This window comes from Eutrigla gurnardus (genome assembly GCF_963514095.1).
Source record: "Eutrigla gurnardus genome assembly, chromosome: 17".
Classification (NCBI taxonomy): domain Eukaryota; kingdom Metazoa; phylum Chordata; class Actinopteri; order Perciformes; family Triglidae; genus Eutrigla; species Eutrigla gurnardus.
The window spans coordinates 15,612,849-15,628,936 of NC_139928.1; the positions used below are offsets into that span (position 1 = coordinate 15,612,849).

The 16,088-nt window shown below is 42.5% G+C and overlaps 1 protein-coding gene across 1 annotated transcript; it reads left to right on the forward strand.

Annotated features, from left to right (window-relative positions):
* snx27a (sorting nexin 27a) lies at positions 1 to 12,482 on the forward strand. The gene is made up of 13 exons (XM_084031380.1): positions 1 to 438; positions 3,022 to 3,247; positions 3,360 to 3,552; positions 3,903 to 3,967; positions 4,443 to 4,547; positions 4,730 to 4,808; positions 5,085 to 5,248; positions 6,212 to 6,301; positions 6,768 to 6,917; positions 7,185 to 7,313; positions 7,527 to 7,586; positions 7,756 to 7,804; positions 8,757 to 12,482. Exons 1-13 carry the CDS (start codon positions 119 to 121, stop codon positions 8,825 to 8,827), a joined length of 1,701 nt encoding a protein of 566 aa, XP_083887506.1. The 5' UTR covers positions 1 to 118; the 3' UTR covers positions 8,828 to 12,482.
* The last annotated feature ends 3,606 nt before the right edge of the window (positions 12,483 to 16,088 follow it).

The following is a 16,088-nucleotide window of genomic DNA, read 5'->3' on the forward strand; positions in this document are numbered from 1 at the left end:
GGCGGGTTATCAACAAAGGTCCGTGGAGCTAACGTTTACTGACGGACAGAGCTCGAGTGTTGTTTTGAATTTACGATAAGACACCGACTGGAAGGGGGCTAGGGACTGTGTGGATAAGATGGCGGATGTCGAAGACGATGAAACTCGGTCGGCTCTCCCTTCGGCATCCCGGAACGGCCCGGTTGTCGGTTCGTCTGCGGGCACCGCTGGCCAGAACGCAGCAGCTAGCGTGATGGTAACGTCGGGTCCGCGGATGGTGAGGATCGTCAAGTCGGAGTCCGGATACGGCTTCAACGTCCGCGGTCAAGTTAGCGAAGGGGGACAGCTTCGGAGCATCAACGGCGAACTGTACGCTCCTCTCCAGCACGTCAGCGCCGTTTTGCCCGGAGGCGCGGCAGACCGAGCTGGGATAGCGAAGGGTGACCGGATCCTGGAGGTGTAAGTCAGCCTCTTATCTGTTCAAATAGCCAGGTAGTTAGCAAGAAAAGCTAGCTAGTTTAGCCCGTGTTGATCCGTTTTCAAGCATGTGTTAACATTAGCTAACGTCACCCGTCTGTTATGATGACAACACAACGACACGTTAAACACTTTGCCGAGCTAACTGGTTATTTGTCCAGTTTGTGCGTTGACGTACGTGAGTAAACATTTGGCGATGTAGCCACACGAAGCTAACGCCAGGCAGTGAAATAGAAAGCTAACGTTAACCAGCTTACATAAGTTGGACACCAGGCTGTGCATGTTGATTAGCTTTAGCTAGCTAGCGAGCCAGGTAGCTAACGTCTCGTATTAGCTCGCCCTTTGCGCAGTGAGCGCTTCGGCGTGGTTGTAATATGCGAATAATAAATGACTAGTCTTGTTGATATTGGATTGTGGATTGTGTAACGGTAGGGACGTGTTTTCTGACCCGAAGACAGTGGACGGCAGGGTCGTCCCCTTAAATCAGTATCGGTGCGAGTTTGCGCGTCTCTCTGTCTGACAGTCAAACCTTCGCAACAGGCACGTTGTTGACATGGGACCGTTTTAGGTGCTGCCTTTGCTTTTTGCTCGTTGTCCCAAGTTTACGTGATTGACGTAAGTGTTGCTGTTCGGTGGAACATTTTCTACGGTGCCTGGAAAAGTTACAGTTAAATGCAGTGTTTTCATAGACAGTTTCATTAAAATAACCTAATAAATGATTAGAAAACGTCTCTTAGACGATACTTATATTTACTGAAACGTGCTGTACAATTAAAGAGAAAGGATGTCCCCCTTTTTCAGTTCATATTTGCAGCCAAATATAAGAATGTCAGTTGCCATTAGTAAACAAAACGATCAATGATTCCCCCACTGTGGTTCTAATGACGTGTAAATGCTGTAAAGGTTCAAATGAACAAAATGTTCTTGTAAATAATCATGTATAGTTACAACTGTGTGTGTGTGTGTGTGTGTGTGTGTGTGTGTGTGTGTGTGTGTGTGTGTGTGTGTGTGTGTCCGTCCTATATGTGTGGTGACAATAGGTTAAACTTAGAAAAAGGGAGAAGAGAAACAAGGAACACTGGTCTACTTAACGTGCTGAGGCATCAAAAAGGTTTCACCCACCCTATGTTTTCTCCATGTTAACTGCTAAATCTCTCTGGTCATGTGACAGGGCCAGTACTTATCATGTGACTTATTAACCACCTTGATCATTTAGCAAAACACTCAAAAGAATCATCCACGTAGGTTTGACATATGTCAGCATTTTTACTAGTTTTATGAACAAAGAAAGGAAAGAGTGCTGCTTCACTCAAGCCAGCTTGGTACTTCTATAGTAGGAGTATACTATACTATACTGCATGAGTATAGTTTGTGTAGAACATACTGTATACATATTTTTTATAGTCACTTTTGGAAAGAAATGTAATGATAAAAAAGGAATTTGCTGTGCTCTTCGACGTGTACAGAAGGAATAATCTTATCAGGTTTTATAAGGCTTGAACTTAGTGATAGGTTTTTTGTTGCCAGGGAGATCATATGAATCAAACTTAATGTTAAGTGATTCCAGTATGTTTTAGTGCTTTTGAAGACTTTTAAGCACATTTTGATGATTATCGGGATAATATCACGAATCGCAATTAATTTGGCCAAGATAATCGTGATATGCAATTTTCATATCATCCCAGTTCCAACCTCCTTTGTTGCTGATCAGCAATTGAGACACCTTTCTCTCAGGCTCATTGCTTTGCTGCTGTTTTGTCTAATAAGAGGACGATTGTTGTCCAGTTATCAACTATCTCTATTCCCATAATTAAACAACTTTCCATCTTCCATTGTTGATTTACTTTTCAACTACCCTCTCTTTGTCTGTTTAACTCATTCCCACTGTGATGCATGATACTATACAAGCAATAATAGAGACGTGGCATATAGTGGACCACAGACCTGTGCTTGCACTCTTGCTTGCTCCCTCCTCTCCCGTGTCTGTACCGCTGTTTCTCATAGGAAGATTAGCAGAGACACCTGATGCTTGTGCCATCTGGCTTCAGCAAAGCCAAAAGGAAGGTGTCTCACAGCACCAAAGGCAGGGGAGACATTATACCTGACCTGGATACTCAGCACTCCCAACATTGTGTTTTTCAATGAAGGACAAAATGCACTGACGGTACCACACATAGTCAGAAATGAACAGGCTTCATATCTGCAGCATTAGTAAAATATTATGAAATTATGCCATGTAGGTCTGAGATGAGTCTTATTCAGTAATTTGGTTATTGTCTGCGACAGGATGACTAATCCATATTAAATACAGTTTCTTTATCCGAGTCATTGGTCATTCTAAAATTCTGTTTTTGCGCCATCATTTGCATTAATTCAGGGAGGCAGACGACTCAGTCTCTTGTTGCCCCAGCTATTGGTCTCATGTTACCTTACATACAAATGATTACTTGCTGGATTTCAAATGTGGAGAAAAGAGCAAGTTTTTAAAACTCTTCGCTGACTTTCTTTGTGTCTCTCTCCTGTCCTCCTTCCTACACCTTTCCCTTGCTCTCCCTTTCCCTCCAGTAATGGGGTGAGTGTGGAAGGTGCCACCCATAAGCAGGTGGTGGACCTGATCCGTGCAGGGGAGAAGGAGCTGGTGCTGGCCGTGCTGTCTGTCCCGGCTCAGGAGGCTGATGGATTGGAAGGAGGAGAGGATGTCCAACCCAACTATGACTACAGTGACAAGCAGGCAGTGCCCATTTCAATTCCAACATACAAGCATGTAGAGCAGCACTCCGAGAGGTTTGTGGTGAGTAACGATTTGCCTATTGCGGCTGCAACCTCCTTGATTGTAAAGATCAGTGTCATCTAGTCTAATGCACTACGGTCTGTCTGTCCCATCTATGTCTCAATGACTGTAGGTGTACAACGTGTACATGTCAGGTAGACAGTTGTGCTCAAAGCGCTACCGGGAGTTTGCCATCCTGAACCAGAACCTAAAGAGGGAGTATTCCAACTTCAACTTCCCAAAGATTCCTGGTAAATGGCCCTTCTCCCTGTCTGAACAGCAGCTGGATGCTCGGCGTAGAGGCCTGGAGGAATATCTTGAGCGAGGTGAGCTTATATGGAAAGGTCACTGGCGTCTAAAACCCAATTGTGTGTTGGGAAAAATAAAAGGATTTTCAATTTCGTTGTTCGAGAGGAATCGCAGCTCAATTTTCAAGTGCAACAAGCTTCTTTGATCTATCAAAATACATAATAGCCATGCAACGGGAAAGAATGGATAATTATGTGTACATGCAGAAATAACTCGGGATGAAAAATAATATGATCCACCATACATGGAAGTACTGTTAATCTGAACCGAGGATACAGACAAAGTGACATTTTGCTGCCCTTTGTTTATTTGATTTACAGTTTGACCTCCCCCCTTTCTCTCCATCTGCCTCTGTATTTATCTCTAGTTTCCTCTGTGCGGGTGATCGGGGAGAGTGACATCATGCAGGAGTTTCTTTCTGAATCAGATGAGGTATGCATCTCATTTATATATTTCTGATATGGACTGTACTAGATTTGGATGGAGCTCTTTCTGTATGAATTTTGATTCTGTGACTTGAAATATTGTAGCTTTGAGTTTTTCTTTCACTTTCAAAACCTTCTCATATGCACACTTTTTGTTTTGTAAGTCAGGTGATCTGCATACGGCCACAGTACCTTGTTTATTATATTGTGCTTTACAAATTAAATTCTTTAATTTAGTAGAATGTATAGTTGGGATGGATGTATCTGATATTCTGGCTCTGATTTTGAGAAAAATTCAGCCCTTGAAGAAACACAGATAACAGGATAAGGATTTTGTCTTGTTTGTATGTTTTTGGATATCCAGAAGCCCTTACCAGTATTTCAGAAGAAACGCTCGCATGCATACTCATACAGGCGGACACACACAGTGCCCTTGTTAATCCAACTCTACAGCTGTTCTCATGTGTTGCTTCACTGTGCAGAACTACAATGGAGTGACAGATGTAGAGCTCCGAATAGCCCTGCCAGACAAGACCACCATCTCTGTCAGAGTCCGCAAGAACGGCACCACAGACCAGGTCTACCAGGTGAGATCACATGGCATGCTGCTGGGCTGAATTTGGCTTCGCTAAACTAATTATGATACTGAGATTTACTTGCAAATGCATGATATTCCATAGGTGTAATGGATACATTCATACGGGGGAAAAAAGTGCAATAGAAACAATGTTTTTCTTACATAACTGACTCTTTATTGCTCTTCCTGTAGGCATTAGTGATGAAGGTTGGAATGGACAGTATTATGGCGAGCTACTTTGCCCTTTTTGAAGTCATCAACCACTCCTTTGGTAAGAATAGTGTGTGTATTTGATGTTTCAGAGTATTTTTGCATATTCAAATGTGTGTAGTTTAAAAGCCTTGTCTTGTGTGACATCATCACATGACCACTAGTTTTCTAAATAAAGACCTGACCTGTATCATCCCGCAGGTTAGTTTAGTTAATTGGGCCTAGGGGGTATGTGCTGTTCTGGACAGCAAGGGCAGGTAATTTTCTACAGGCTAGAATTAATTATTTTTTAATGACTAAACGGACCCCACTCTTTTCTGTCTGTTTTTTGTTGCAGTGCGGAAGCTGGCGCCTAATGAGTTCCCCCACAAGCTTTATGTGCAGAATTACACATCGGCGGTGCCGGGGACTTGCCTGGCGCTGCGCAAATGGTTGTTCAGCTTCCAAGAGGAGGAGTTGCTTAGAGACAACCCGCTGGCGCTGCACTACTGCTTTCACCAGGTAATAACAGTCATGGAATCCCCCTTGCCATGAACTTAAGGGAACTCAGCACAAGATGTGGTCTTCTGAGTTGAGTTTGAACTGTTCAAACAGGTTGGAGGTTTCAGTGTTTTATCATGGTTTATTTCTGCCACGGTGGGTGAAATTGACTGTATCACTCTACTCTTTAAGCTTTAACTACATACCGGCTCCACAATCTCCCACTTCCCTGTCTAGTTAATTATTCCCACAGTTAAAAATGCACTTTTACCGTTGCTCTTTAATAAATCTGCAGCGTAAGGCATACTTGTTATTTTATCCAGCTGTCCCAGTCATTAAACACAATCTGATGATGTAGTATCACAGGACTGCCAAACTAAACAATAAAGTAAACAACACCTGGCGTAGTGGGAGCTGAATCCTTACCAGCTGGGAGTGTGTTGGCAAATAATTACGTCATTTTCAGTCCATTCATTTCATCACACAGGGGTTAATCCTTGAACATTTTAAATATTTCATTCAGAACAATTTTTTCCACATATTTTGAAGTATAAAGTGTGACCTGGCATAAATAATCCTCTAATGCAAATGCACTAAAATAACCAAAGCAGCAGCAGCCGTCTACAAGCTATCGGGCTGACCAATAAAGGTCACTCCCTGGAGCATTTTCGGCTTGTGATGATCAGCGGTGACCCATTACAGCACTTTCCACCAGGAAAGTCAGCAAAACAAACTCCCTGTAAAGCTCAGGAAAGGAGCTGCATTAATCTCCAGGTTCATCACGACCAGCGACCCCAGCCACAGTGTCATATTGATTATCGCCGCTTTAAAATGTACACAATAGGTTATCGCTGTCATCCGTTGAACTTGGTTACTCGAGGCACTTCTTGCCAAATGTTTTTAATGGATAATGCTGTGAATTGACCTCAAATAATAAATGGTGTTGTATCTCTTCCTACCGCCCCCTCCCCCCTGTCTGTTTAGGCGTTGGAAGATGTGAAGAAGGGATTCATAAAAACAGAGGACAAATCCTACCAGCTGCAGAAACTGGCAGAGCAGCGCAAGATGGCCACGGTCAGTCCTACAGACCACTCTTTGTTCAGGGAGGGGATTGGGATGGCTACACTTTTTGCCTGCTGACCAGAGCCATCACCAAAACGTTACCAAATAGAAGAGAAAAGTCGGAAACCCTTTCACGCTTCAGAATGCAACCCTCCGTGGTGTAAACGCATATAAAGCCGTTGACTTAATAATGGTGTTGGTTGAACATTAACCGAACTGTGGCGTGTGAGAGTCTGAGGTCCTACGTGTGTAAATTTAAGCTACATTCTCACCTACGGAGACACCCAGCACAACATCTCCAAATGTTAGGCAGTGTCTCAGCATGCAAACAAGAACAATCATTTGCTCTAAATTCTGTTAAAAACGGCAAAGTTACACTTGTAAGTTAAGTAAGAGATGTAAATGTTATTTAGATTGCCATGACCCGTTTTCCTACAGTATTAGTGACTGATGTGTGTGCTCTCTAACACCCCGTTAGTACCTGAGTCTGTTGCGGACGTGCGAGGGCTACAATGAGGTGGCGTTCCCCCACTGCTCCTGTGACTCCCGGAGGAAGGGGCATGTCATCACCGCTATCAGCATCCATCACTTCAAGCTGCATGCTTGTACCGAGGATGGCACGCTGGAGGTGAGCGTTTGCTAGTTTTATGATGATTTAAAATGCAGTGCAAGTAGAGGATCCAATGCATCAGGTTTTAAGGCAGCATAGTATTTGACCATTTAGTGAAAATATATATATTGTCTTATATTATTATGTAATAAAACAATTTTGCCTTTAACTGGTATAATAAAGTCAAATATTGCATTTTCCTTTTTATAGATTTCCCAGGCGCTGTGTTGTGAAGCAAACCAATTTATATGCCTGACTTTCCCTACTTTAAATTCTCTCCCACAGAACCAGGTGATAGCGTTTGAGTGGGCGGAGATGCAGCGCTGGGACACCGACGAGGAGGGAATGGCTTTCTGCTTTGAATACGCCAGAGGAGAGAAGAAACCTCGTTGGGTCAAGATCTTCACTCCATACGTGAGTGGGCACACACACGTCCACCTCTGTTGGACATATATTTGTTGGAATTTGCAGTTTTAGAGTGACATATGTTGTGATTTTTAGGTTTTAATGTGATTTACCCGTCACACTTTCCTTCACATGCAGCTATAGCAGTGTTAAAAAGCATAAACTTGCCAGTATGACTTTGCAGACTACACCCGCAATTCTGTTTGCTTTTTTCCCCTCCAGTTCAACTACATGCATGAGTGCTTCGAGCGGGTCTTTTGTGAGCTGAAGTGGAGGAAACAGGTAAGGGCCACTCCTTTCCTCTTTCATTGTGGGAAGCACATGACTGCATGCCAAGTTTGACATTCTAAACACAGCTTATTTTTACTTTTGCCTTTATGAATACAGTGTTACCCCTAAAAAGATTTTGTTTAAATTTAGTAATTTCATATTTCTTGTGTATTGCTTTCAGGTTGAGGAAGAGGCATCTGACAAAGACAACAAAAACTGCAGTAACAATGGTGAGCAGCAAGTATTTTTGTCCTAAACCCAAAGTGTTTTTAACACAGTTGATAAAACAAAGCAGCAAAGCAGCGACATTGAAGGGGACTAGATTTTATCTAGGGCAAATTATGAAGAAATATGTATTCAGATGTGGTCCTGAGTGGTGTTTTGAATGACAGCACTCATCAAGCACCATGAATTATGCAAAAAAAAAAAATCCAGACAAAAAGGGCAAGGGCAGGCAGAGGATTTAAAATACGCTGCCTTCTTTTATTCCTGTCTATTAAAGGGATAAATATCTGTGAGCGTTTCACTAGTTTATAAGTAACTTTTTAGTTCAGTGCCATTAAATTAGACATGGCCCTAAACAAGGTGCTTTCAGATACGATTATGTTTTATTATCTCTTGTGCAACTGCTTTTTCATTAGGAGGAACGTTCCCCTTTTCGGGGGGAAAGTTCACAGCAGAGAAAAAGGCTGCATTCTATAGACCAGAGCTTCACAGCGTACTTGACTAAGGAGAGAGTAAATTCTACTCCAGCACTATCAGGTTGCTGTGTGAAGACTTTGTGCATTCAGTGAAAAAACCGAATAGACTCATGGATAGACATGTGACTCGCTATTAGGGTCGTTGCCATGGAACCCATACATTAGAAGGAACAATTTGTCCCACGAGAGACGGCACAAGACCAGCAGCTATGTGGACGAGCAAGGTATGAGGCTGAGGAAGCAAGGAACAGAGATGGATGAGGAAATCAGTTATACGATGAGGGCTTCAGCATGCCACAAAGGCACATGACTTATTAAAAAGCACAGTTGAAATTCAGGGAAGTTTCTTAGCGACACTGTTGCCGAGACACTGACGGATGCATGCTGTGTTGTGGTAGCGTTTTCATAAGTCACATGTCATGTGGTAAAAAGGCCATCGTTCAGACCTGTCTCCCCTGAACCGTCTCTCTTGTGTTTTTAGAGTATCTGCCTCCTCTGGAAACACAGCAGAAGGGATGGCGCCACCTAGGGGGGGAGATTGCAACTTCCTAAACTCATGTGTCATCACTTGAACTAGAACTGGTCCACTTGCATCATCACAGTCACCCCAGAGAGCGTCCATCGACCAACACAGAAACCGAGTGAAAAACGACTGAGGCGACCCACGCCCCCGAAAAACAAACTGGAAGTGACCGAAAATGGAATAGCCCCACTTAGCCGACCCCCGGGGGAACACACACACACACACACACAGCAAGAAGAGCAGTGAAGGACAATAATCAGAAGCCAACTTTTCATGTCATTTACTAGATCTCCATAGCGTGTTTTCCTCCATGCAACCGCCCCGTGACGTGGGGCAGGACACGAGCAAATTCTCGCCCACTGGTTGAGATGTAACACGTACGTACCGTGTGTGACCGGTTAGGGTCACCACAGCGCTGCGGCAAAGGGAGCGCCTCGACAGGCACGCGGGATAGGATCGTCCAACGCAGGCGGCTCGGTCCGAAGCCTCCAGCCTGGCCCTCCTCCGCTGAACTGACATGATGGAGATGAAAAATGCGAAAAGTGCTGTTTTCACTTCTTTAACAGTGATGAAGAAAGAAAGCAAAAATGATGCTTTACACTGGACAATAGTGCAAAAATGATGTTTTCTATCTGCAAGGTGAGAAGTATTCTGTCCGTCAGGAAACGCTGGCGACACAAATGTAACTGAAAAACAAGGATGGTTCGTAATTATTTGTATGTTTAACAATCTTACTTCTGATAAAATTAATATAAGAGCTGTAATAATTGGTCTCTTGATCTAACACAACAAAAAAAAAACTAACTGAATTGCATTCAAACTGCTCTAACAAATCTCAATTTTTCACCTTTTCTTCTGATCTAACCCACAGAATGACATCTGTTGGCAGTCTGCCATTACTGTCAGTACGTGTATTTATCCCTCTTGCAAGTGTTTTATTGTGCCGACTTTGCAGTTTGTAAGAGGCGTTCTCATTCCCACCGCTGTGCAGGGATGATCTCTTGAACAAATGGTTGATGGGCCAAATATTTTTGAAATAGCTCTGGGTCTGACCGACAGATTGTGAATATAAAAGGCAGGAGAGTTTGTTTTTTTGTTTTTCTGTTGAGCTGCAGTTCTCAGAACAGGCAGCAGAGGGCAGCAGAGTGCGAGTCAGATTTAGTTGTTGGCTTTGAGCAGAAATAGAAATCTTCTGAGCTTCTGAAAGAGTGATCCTTCAGGCTCTGTGACTCAACCCAAGTATCACTCCTCTGCTGTTTGTCCATTAACCATGTCACGAGGACTGTGTGTGTGTGTGTGTGTGTGTGTGTGACAGAGAGTATAAAGTTGTTTGACTGCAACCAGCATACATAACAATGCAAGCAGCTGTCTGCCTCTTACTGCACCTGCATTGGTACAGTATTAGTTGCGTTATGTGCACATGACATATGATTATATGACAGTTTTACAATTTACACAGATACTGTGCGTTTTAGAGCCGCATTTCCATTTTTGTTGCTTTCTTTTTGTACATCAGTTTAAAGCATTTTAGAATGCTTCACACTGTAAAGTAGAAAGCAGGTTTAAATGCAGACAAAAATGTCTTCCGAATGGAGACTGTGTGCGTAAATATCTTGATTTTACATGAATGCAATTATCCTACTAATGTCTAGTAGTTTATCTTGGCTGATTCATTACTGAGTTATACTTGACTTGTCTAGCAGCGACCACGAACCTGGAACTGAGAGTGATGTTGTTGTTTTGTTTTTTTATTCATGCTGACTTAGAGAGCACGAGTTCAAGGTCCTCTTTCGTTATAAAAATATATACATTTTGACAGTTGAGCTTATCTTTCTGTCCAATGAAATGGTTAATTCATGCCTAGGTTTAGTCATAATTTGCTTTCAAGTCGGTTACCTTGGAGCACGCTTGTTTGTGTGTGTATGTGTGTGGTTTGTGTGCGCGCGTGTGTCCTCTGTGTTTATCATTGACATTGCTGATAAGCTTTTAGGCTGTGATTGGACGTGTCTGATGAGCTGTTGGTATGAGAGCCAGCAAATGAAGATGGGGTTTTTGTGTCTGTACGACAGCAGAGACGCCAGACAGATGGAGACAAATGGGCGGCGTCTCCTCTTGTCTAGCTAACATTCAAGACAAACGCACACATATCTGTCTCCCTGCTACTCCGTTTATGATTTTAAAAAAACTAACATCGCTAGATATTTTTATTATTTGTCATCCAGTGGTTGCTATGTTGTCATATACGGCAGCCTATAGCAATACATATGTGTGTTTTACACACACTCACCACAGATAGATGGGTCGTGAAAGAAACTGCAATGTGCAGATTGCTGGATGGTCATTTTGACAGCCAGAGTAATAGCCAATTTAGAGATGGATGACATAAGAATTGAAGCCGTTCAAGCATGAAGATATTCTTTTTTTCGTTCGACGATGTAGAGGGAGAGACGGATGGAGGTGGCGTGGCTGTGCGTGTTTCTGTCCTTTTACTTGTACTCTCTCCAGGTTGGTCTCCCGTCATCACAGGGGGGGATGTGGTTGCCGTGGCAGCACCACGTTGGCTCAACCGGCGGCTCAGTGCAGCCTCTGTTCCCTTGATTCTTGTCAGCAAACTGACTCACTCCTCCCTGTATTGTATTCAAAGCAGTGTTGTTTTTGTGTTTGATGTTTGTTCCCCATCGCCGTGGCTCACGCTGCTGTGAATAGGCTTTTAGAAAGCTGACGTTATTTCGATTTTTTTATTTTGTTTTGTGTGTGTTTCGGTTTGTCTCGTCTGCACCAGGTGCCATCTTCCGCTCAGTCCCTGTCACAGGCAGGTGCGCGTACTGTCAGTCGTTGTCTGGTTCTGCCATCGGTGAGATAAATGTCATTGTAACAGTGTTTAGGTGAAAGCAGAGAGATGACAGGAATGTTAAGAAGCACGTCTTTTGTACGGTGGGCCCGTGTTCTTTTGTTCGTTTGTCAGTGTATGCTGTGTACTGTGGGCTACCTGTGTTTTGTGTTTTGAGATGCTGGACAGCCTTGACTCGTAAGTGAATTATTATTTTTTCCATAAAGATTAAATTCTACGCAGGATGTAACAGGTTAAAGAATGTCGGGTGGCACAGCAAACATGGCAGCGGTCGGTTAAAAACGTCCGAGTGTCGGCTGCACGTGAGGCTCAGGAAGTTTGCATTCATCAGCAACAGAATGACGGATGATGCCGTTGCTATAGGAACACATTGCCATTTTTGGAATCTCGTGGCACGTCGGTGCCGGTTTCCGTTGCATCGTTCGGTGGCAGATATTGTGTGTGATATTTTCTGTTGGTTTTGAACTCGACAGCATTCAGAGTCCAGTGTTTTTGGAGTGGCATTCATGAGGCCGCTCAAGTCCGTCTGCTGGGTCGGAGCCGCACGTGTAGACCTGATGTTTGTCGACCTCTGGAACACGGCTCGGGGGGGGCATTAGCTGCTGGTTTTCACATTTCAGCAGACGGGTCCTGCCTATGACTAACATGAAGGGTGGATGTAAGTGCAGTTTTAAAAAAAAAAAAAAAAAAGTGTTAGCCTTAGTGTAATTAATTTCTGTTTATTGCTTTGAAACACAGGGCTTTCCCGCGGCTAGTAGGCAGTGACATTAATTAAAAAACCTAAGCCTTGTTTGTCTATCTCCAGCATAAACTGTAAATAGTTGTTTTAAAAAGTAAAAGAGAATATCTCTTGGACAAAAATGCACTCTTGTTTCTCCAACTCAAAACTTTTATTTATTTAAACAGAAATTATTAAGATTGGGGAAATAATAGTGTGCGACGCTAGAGCCGCCGTTGATCATTAATTTTGTGCTTGGGGAACGACTGTATGGAGAGTATTGGCTAACTACACCGTGAAAACCACAAGCTGTTAAAAAGAGAGGTGGCGTCGAAAAACATCAATTAACAGCGGATTCAGAACTAGCCGACAAAGTGGAGTTTTATATCTTTAAAAAAACATGAAATAAAAAGAACACGTGAACTAACCAATACAAGAAAAAGGAAAAAAAGGTTTGAAAATGTTGTGTAGAGTAATAAATTGTAACAATATTTTAAATAAAGTTATATATTGGGAACAAAAGCTGATGGTCTGAATTTATTTGCTCATAAAATGAACCGTGGACTTGTTGTATTTATGTCAGTAATATGAAGTCTCTTCCAGGAGGCTTTAGACCAGCTGTTGAATGATAAAGCACTCCGGTTGTGGTTATCAATGTATGGATTCTCTTCCTGTCCAGTGGGGACTGGCCAGTGTCGAGACTCTCTATAAAGACATAAAGCGATAAAGCCACAGCAGTGCTCGTCTGGGACCAATTAACTTCTTGAAGGAAGGAAGACGAGCGCACCTAATACGCTTTAAATGTGTTTAAATGTCATTTGGCCAAACATGCTACAGCCATGCTGAACAAATTGCTTTTAATGAGTGTTGCTTTTGTGAGCTGCTCAGAAAAAGGTGATTACAGCGTCTCATTCAGTTTAATTTTAGAGAGAGAGAAGCCAATTTCGCATGGGAGGCATTTATGCTAATGTGGTTCACATTGAGTCGCTGGTCATAAATGCTAAGTTCAGAGTCAAATTGTTCATCACAGATTGACTACGGCTGATTTGACAGCGAGTTTTGTTTTGTTACTGCAGTATTCAGCCTGCTGGAGGTGACGGGGAACAGATTTGACAGTTTGCTGGCTGGAAACATTTCCATTATGCCTCTTTCTGCAGCTTAAAGCGGAGTAAGATGAATTGGAAGGTACAACGTCGCCGCTTTGAGTGGAGCCTAACAAATAACGGAACAGACCAAAGAGACTGTGCCCTCATTAGTAGATGTCTCATTTATGAATAGCTTTGCTGCAGTGCTTGTCTTCATAATATACTATCCAGTCTTCCGTTTAAAAATGCACAGTTCCTGCCTGAAAAACAGCCCCGGGTCTGCGGGGAAAGGGAGAAGTGCAGCACAGAACGGCTCCCCATGGCAGGCAGCACGGCTCATAAAAAGGCACATTATTCTGGGAACAGTGACATTCCCATGGTCACATGGATCTTTATGTTGGTCACTGTTGCGGGCCGTTAAGAGGTAGGGAGAGCCGGAGGTGAGGCATTATTCAAAACCCCAAAAAAACCACTGGGCCTCTTAATGCACCCGGTGGAACAGAGCCCATAAAATGTTTGTTTGCATTGGCACTGCCGAGGTGGAAATACTCATCTCGTTAGAGCTGTCTCACGTTGGTACTATACAGTATGCTGACTGCACACCGCCACCCTGACTTCACCACCTGCACCCGTTTTCAATTTTTCTAATGTTTCCAACGCAGAGAGAATCCTTATTAAGACTATAAACTCTTACTATGTAGCCTATATTATCTTAATACTTAACATATTAGCTCTTTGCACCCCTAGCTCCGAGAAATAACACTGTTTTTATTATAAAACTCTCCTGGCCGTTAAGTTAAGAGTCCAGTAACACCCAGCAAGCACTGATTTGGTGATTTGGACAATTTATCTAGACGTCTAGGTTAGAGGTAAAGTAACGAAGTGAATTTACTGCGTTTGAGTGACCTTTACTTTCTATACTTCTTTAAACTGTTGCACTATTTCACAGGGAAACGCTGCAGGATTGGACATTTTGCTTTCCATACTGCTAAAACATGCTTATATATGCTAATAGTACTGTTGTACTTTCACTGAAGGGCCATCTTGTATGGAGGACTTTTGCATTGTAATGGAGTATATCTATGTTGGGGTATTTCTTTTTTTATTTAGTGGATTTTTACTTCTTTAATTGCTGAACATCAAAACACATCAGCATGTTAAAAGGAGGGAAAGTCAACAAAAATGTAGAAATACATGTTTTAACATGTAATTAGGACCAGCTTTACTTGAAATGAATTCATAAATTCTTGGGGTTTTTTATTTAATATTTAGACATCTTAGCAAATCGATCCTCACTGGCGTAACTGGATTTGTATCATAGTCAAGTAATTCTTATTATAAGTTATTCTAGTGAAATAATAAAAACTGAGAGCTGAGAATAAGGGCTTAAGCTTGGATCAACAGGTTGAATACTGTGACGTGTGGTGTGGAGGAGGAGGAGAACGTGAATTCTCTTGTCGGTTCAGTAAGAACATCTCTTCTGAACAGTCGACTGGTTTTAACTGGAATAATGTCCCCAACCTGGTGGTCACGCCTCAGGGAAAATGAGTCCACTTAACGTCCACGTTGTTGAGGTTTCAGTGAAAACAGCCATTTTCAGTTTTACAAAGAAGCAGCCGATCTAAAGCCGTTTTATTTCTCCTTTCTCTTCCTGGCGTGTTTATCTACTGTGCCAAGCAAACAGCTTTTTTTCTCTGTTTGTTCCTCGTCTGCTTCTCAGAATAGAAAAGATGGATCTGAAATCTCAAATAACGTTATGTAACCAAACACATGCATAATTATGCCATGTATAATTAAAAGGCATATCCGCGTCGAATCGAGAATCTTCCCAACGCCCTTCATGCATTGAACTCCTGGATTATCCCTTTTTGTTTCTTTCCTCATTTTAATAAACTCGGTTGAGTTGCACGGAGTTGCAACATTCTCCGGAGAGGGGGCAACTAAGGACGAGTTAGTTGTGTAAGATATAACAAACTTCAGCCGAGTGTCATCAGACTTAAATGCAATGTTATGCTTAATTTTCTCTGGAATGGTTGAGGGTAATAACTGGTATCTAAAATAATCAGTGTCTGCATGAGGCTGCGTGATCGCATGAAATGAAAAAAAGAGATTCTCCTTCTGATTCCATCATTGGACCATTTTTACACATTAATTATTATGACATTGTCTGCACCTTTTAATCACTTTTTTTTTTTTTTTTACATGAACAATTTTGTGAAAGTGATAATATCTGATCGCGCCAAAAGAAATTAATGAACAGATGATTCGTAGTTCATTATTCACAGTGCAAGTGGCACAGACAGAACGCCATCGATTTCCTGGGGTTGGACGGTGAGTAACAATCCTCAGTAACTAAACTTACGCCAATGATCGCAGGCCTGGAAATGTGTCAGAACTTTATGGATAAAGTTATTTGTAGCGTTTCTTGATGCAGTTTACCTGGAGATCATCTACCAGTCAGGTAAGAAATCAAAGTGCTGCAGCCGGTACTACAAAGAGCAACAGGTCAATGATGACTTACTGTTTAAGAGGTCTGTGTTCCTCAGGTCAGACACCTCTTGTCCACTTAACCTTGCGACCGCAGCGTCCCGGCCTGGTTACACCACAGTCTGTAAAGTGAATGAATGTGGCTTGGC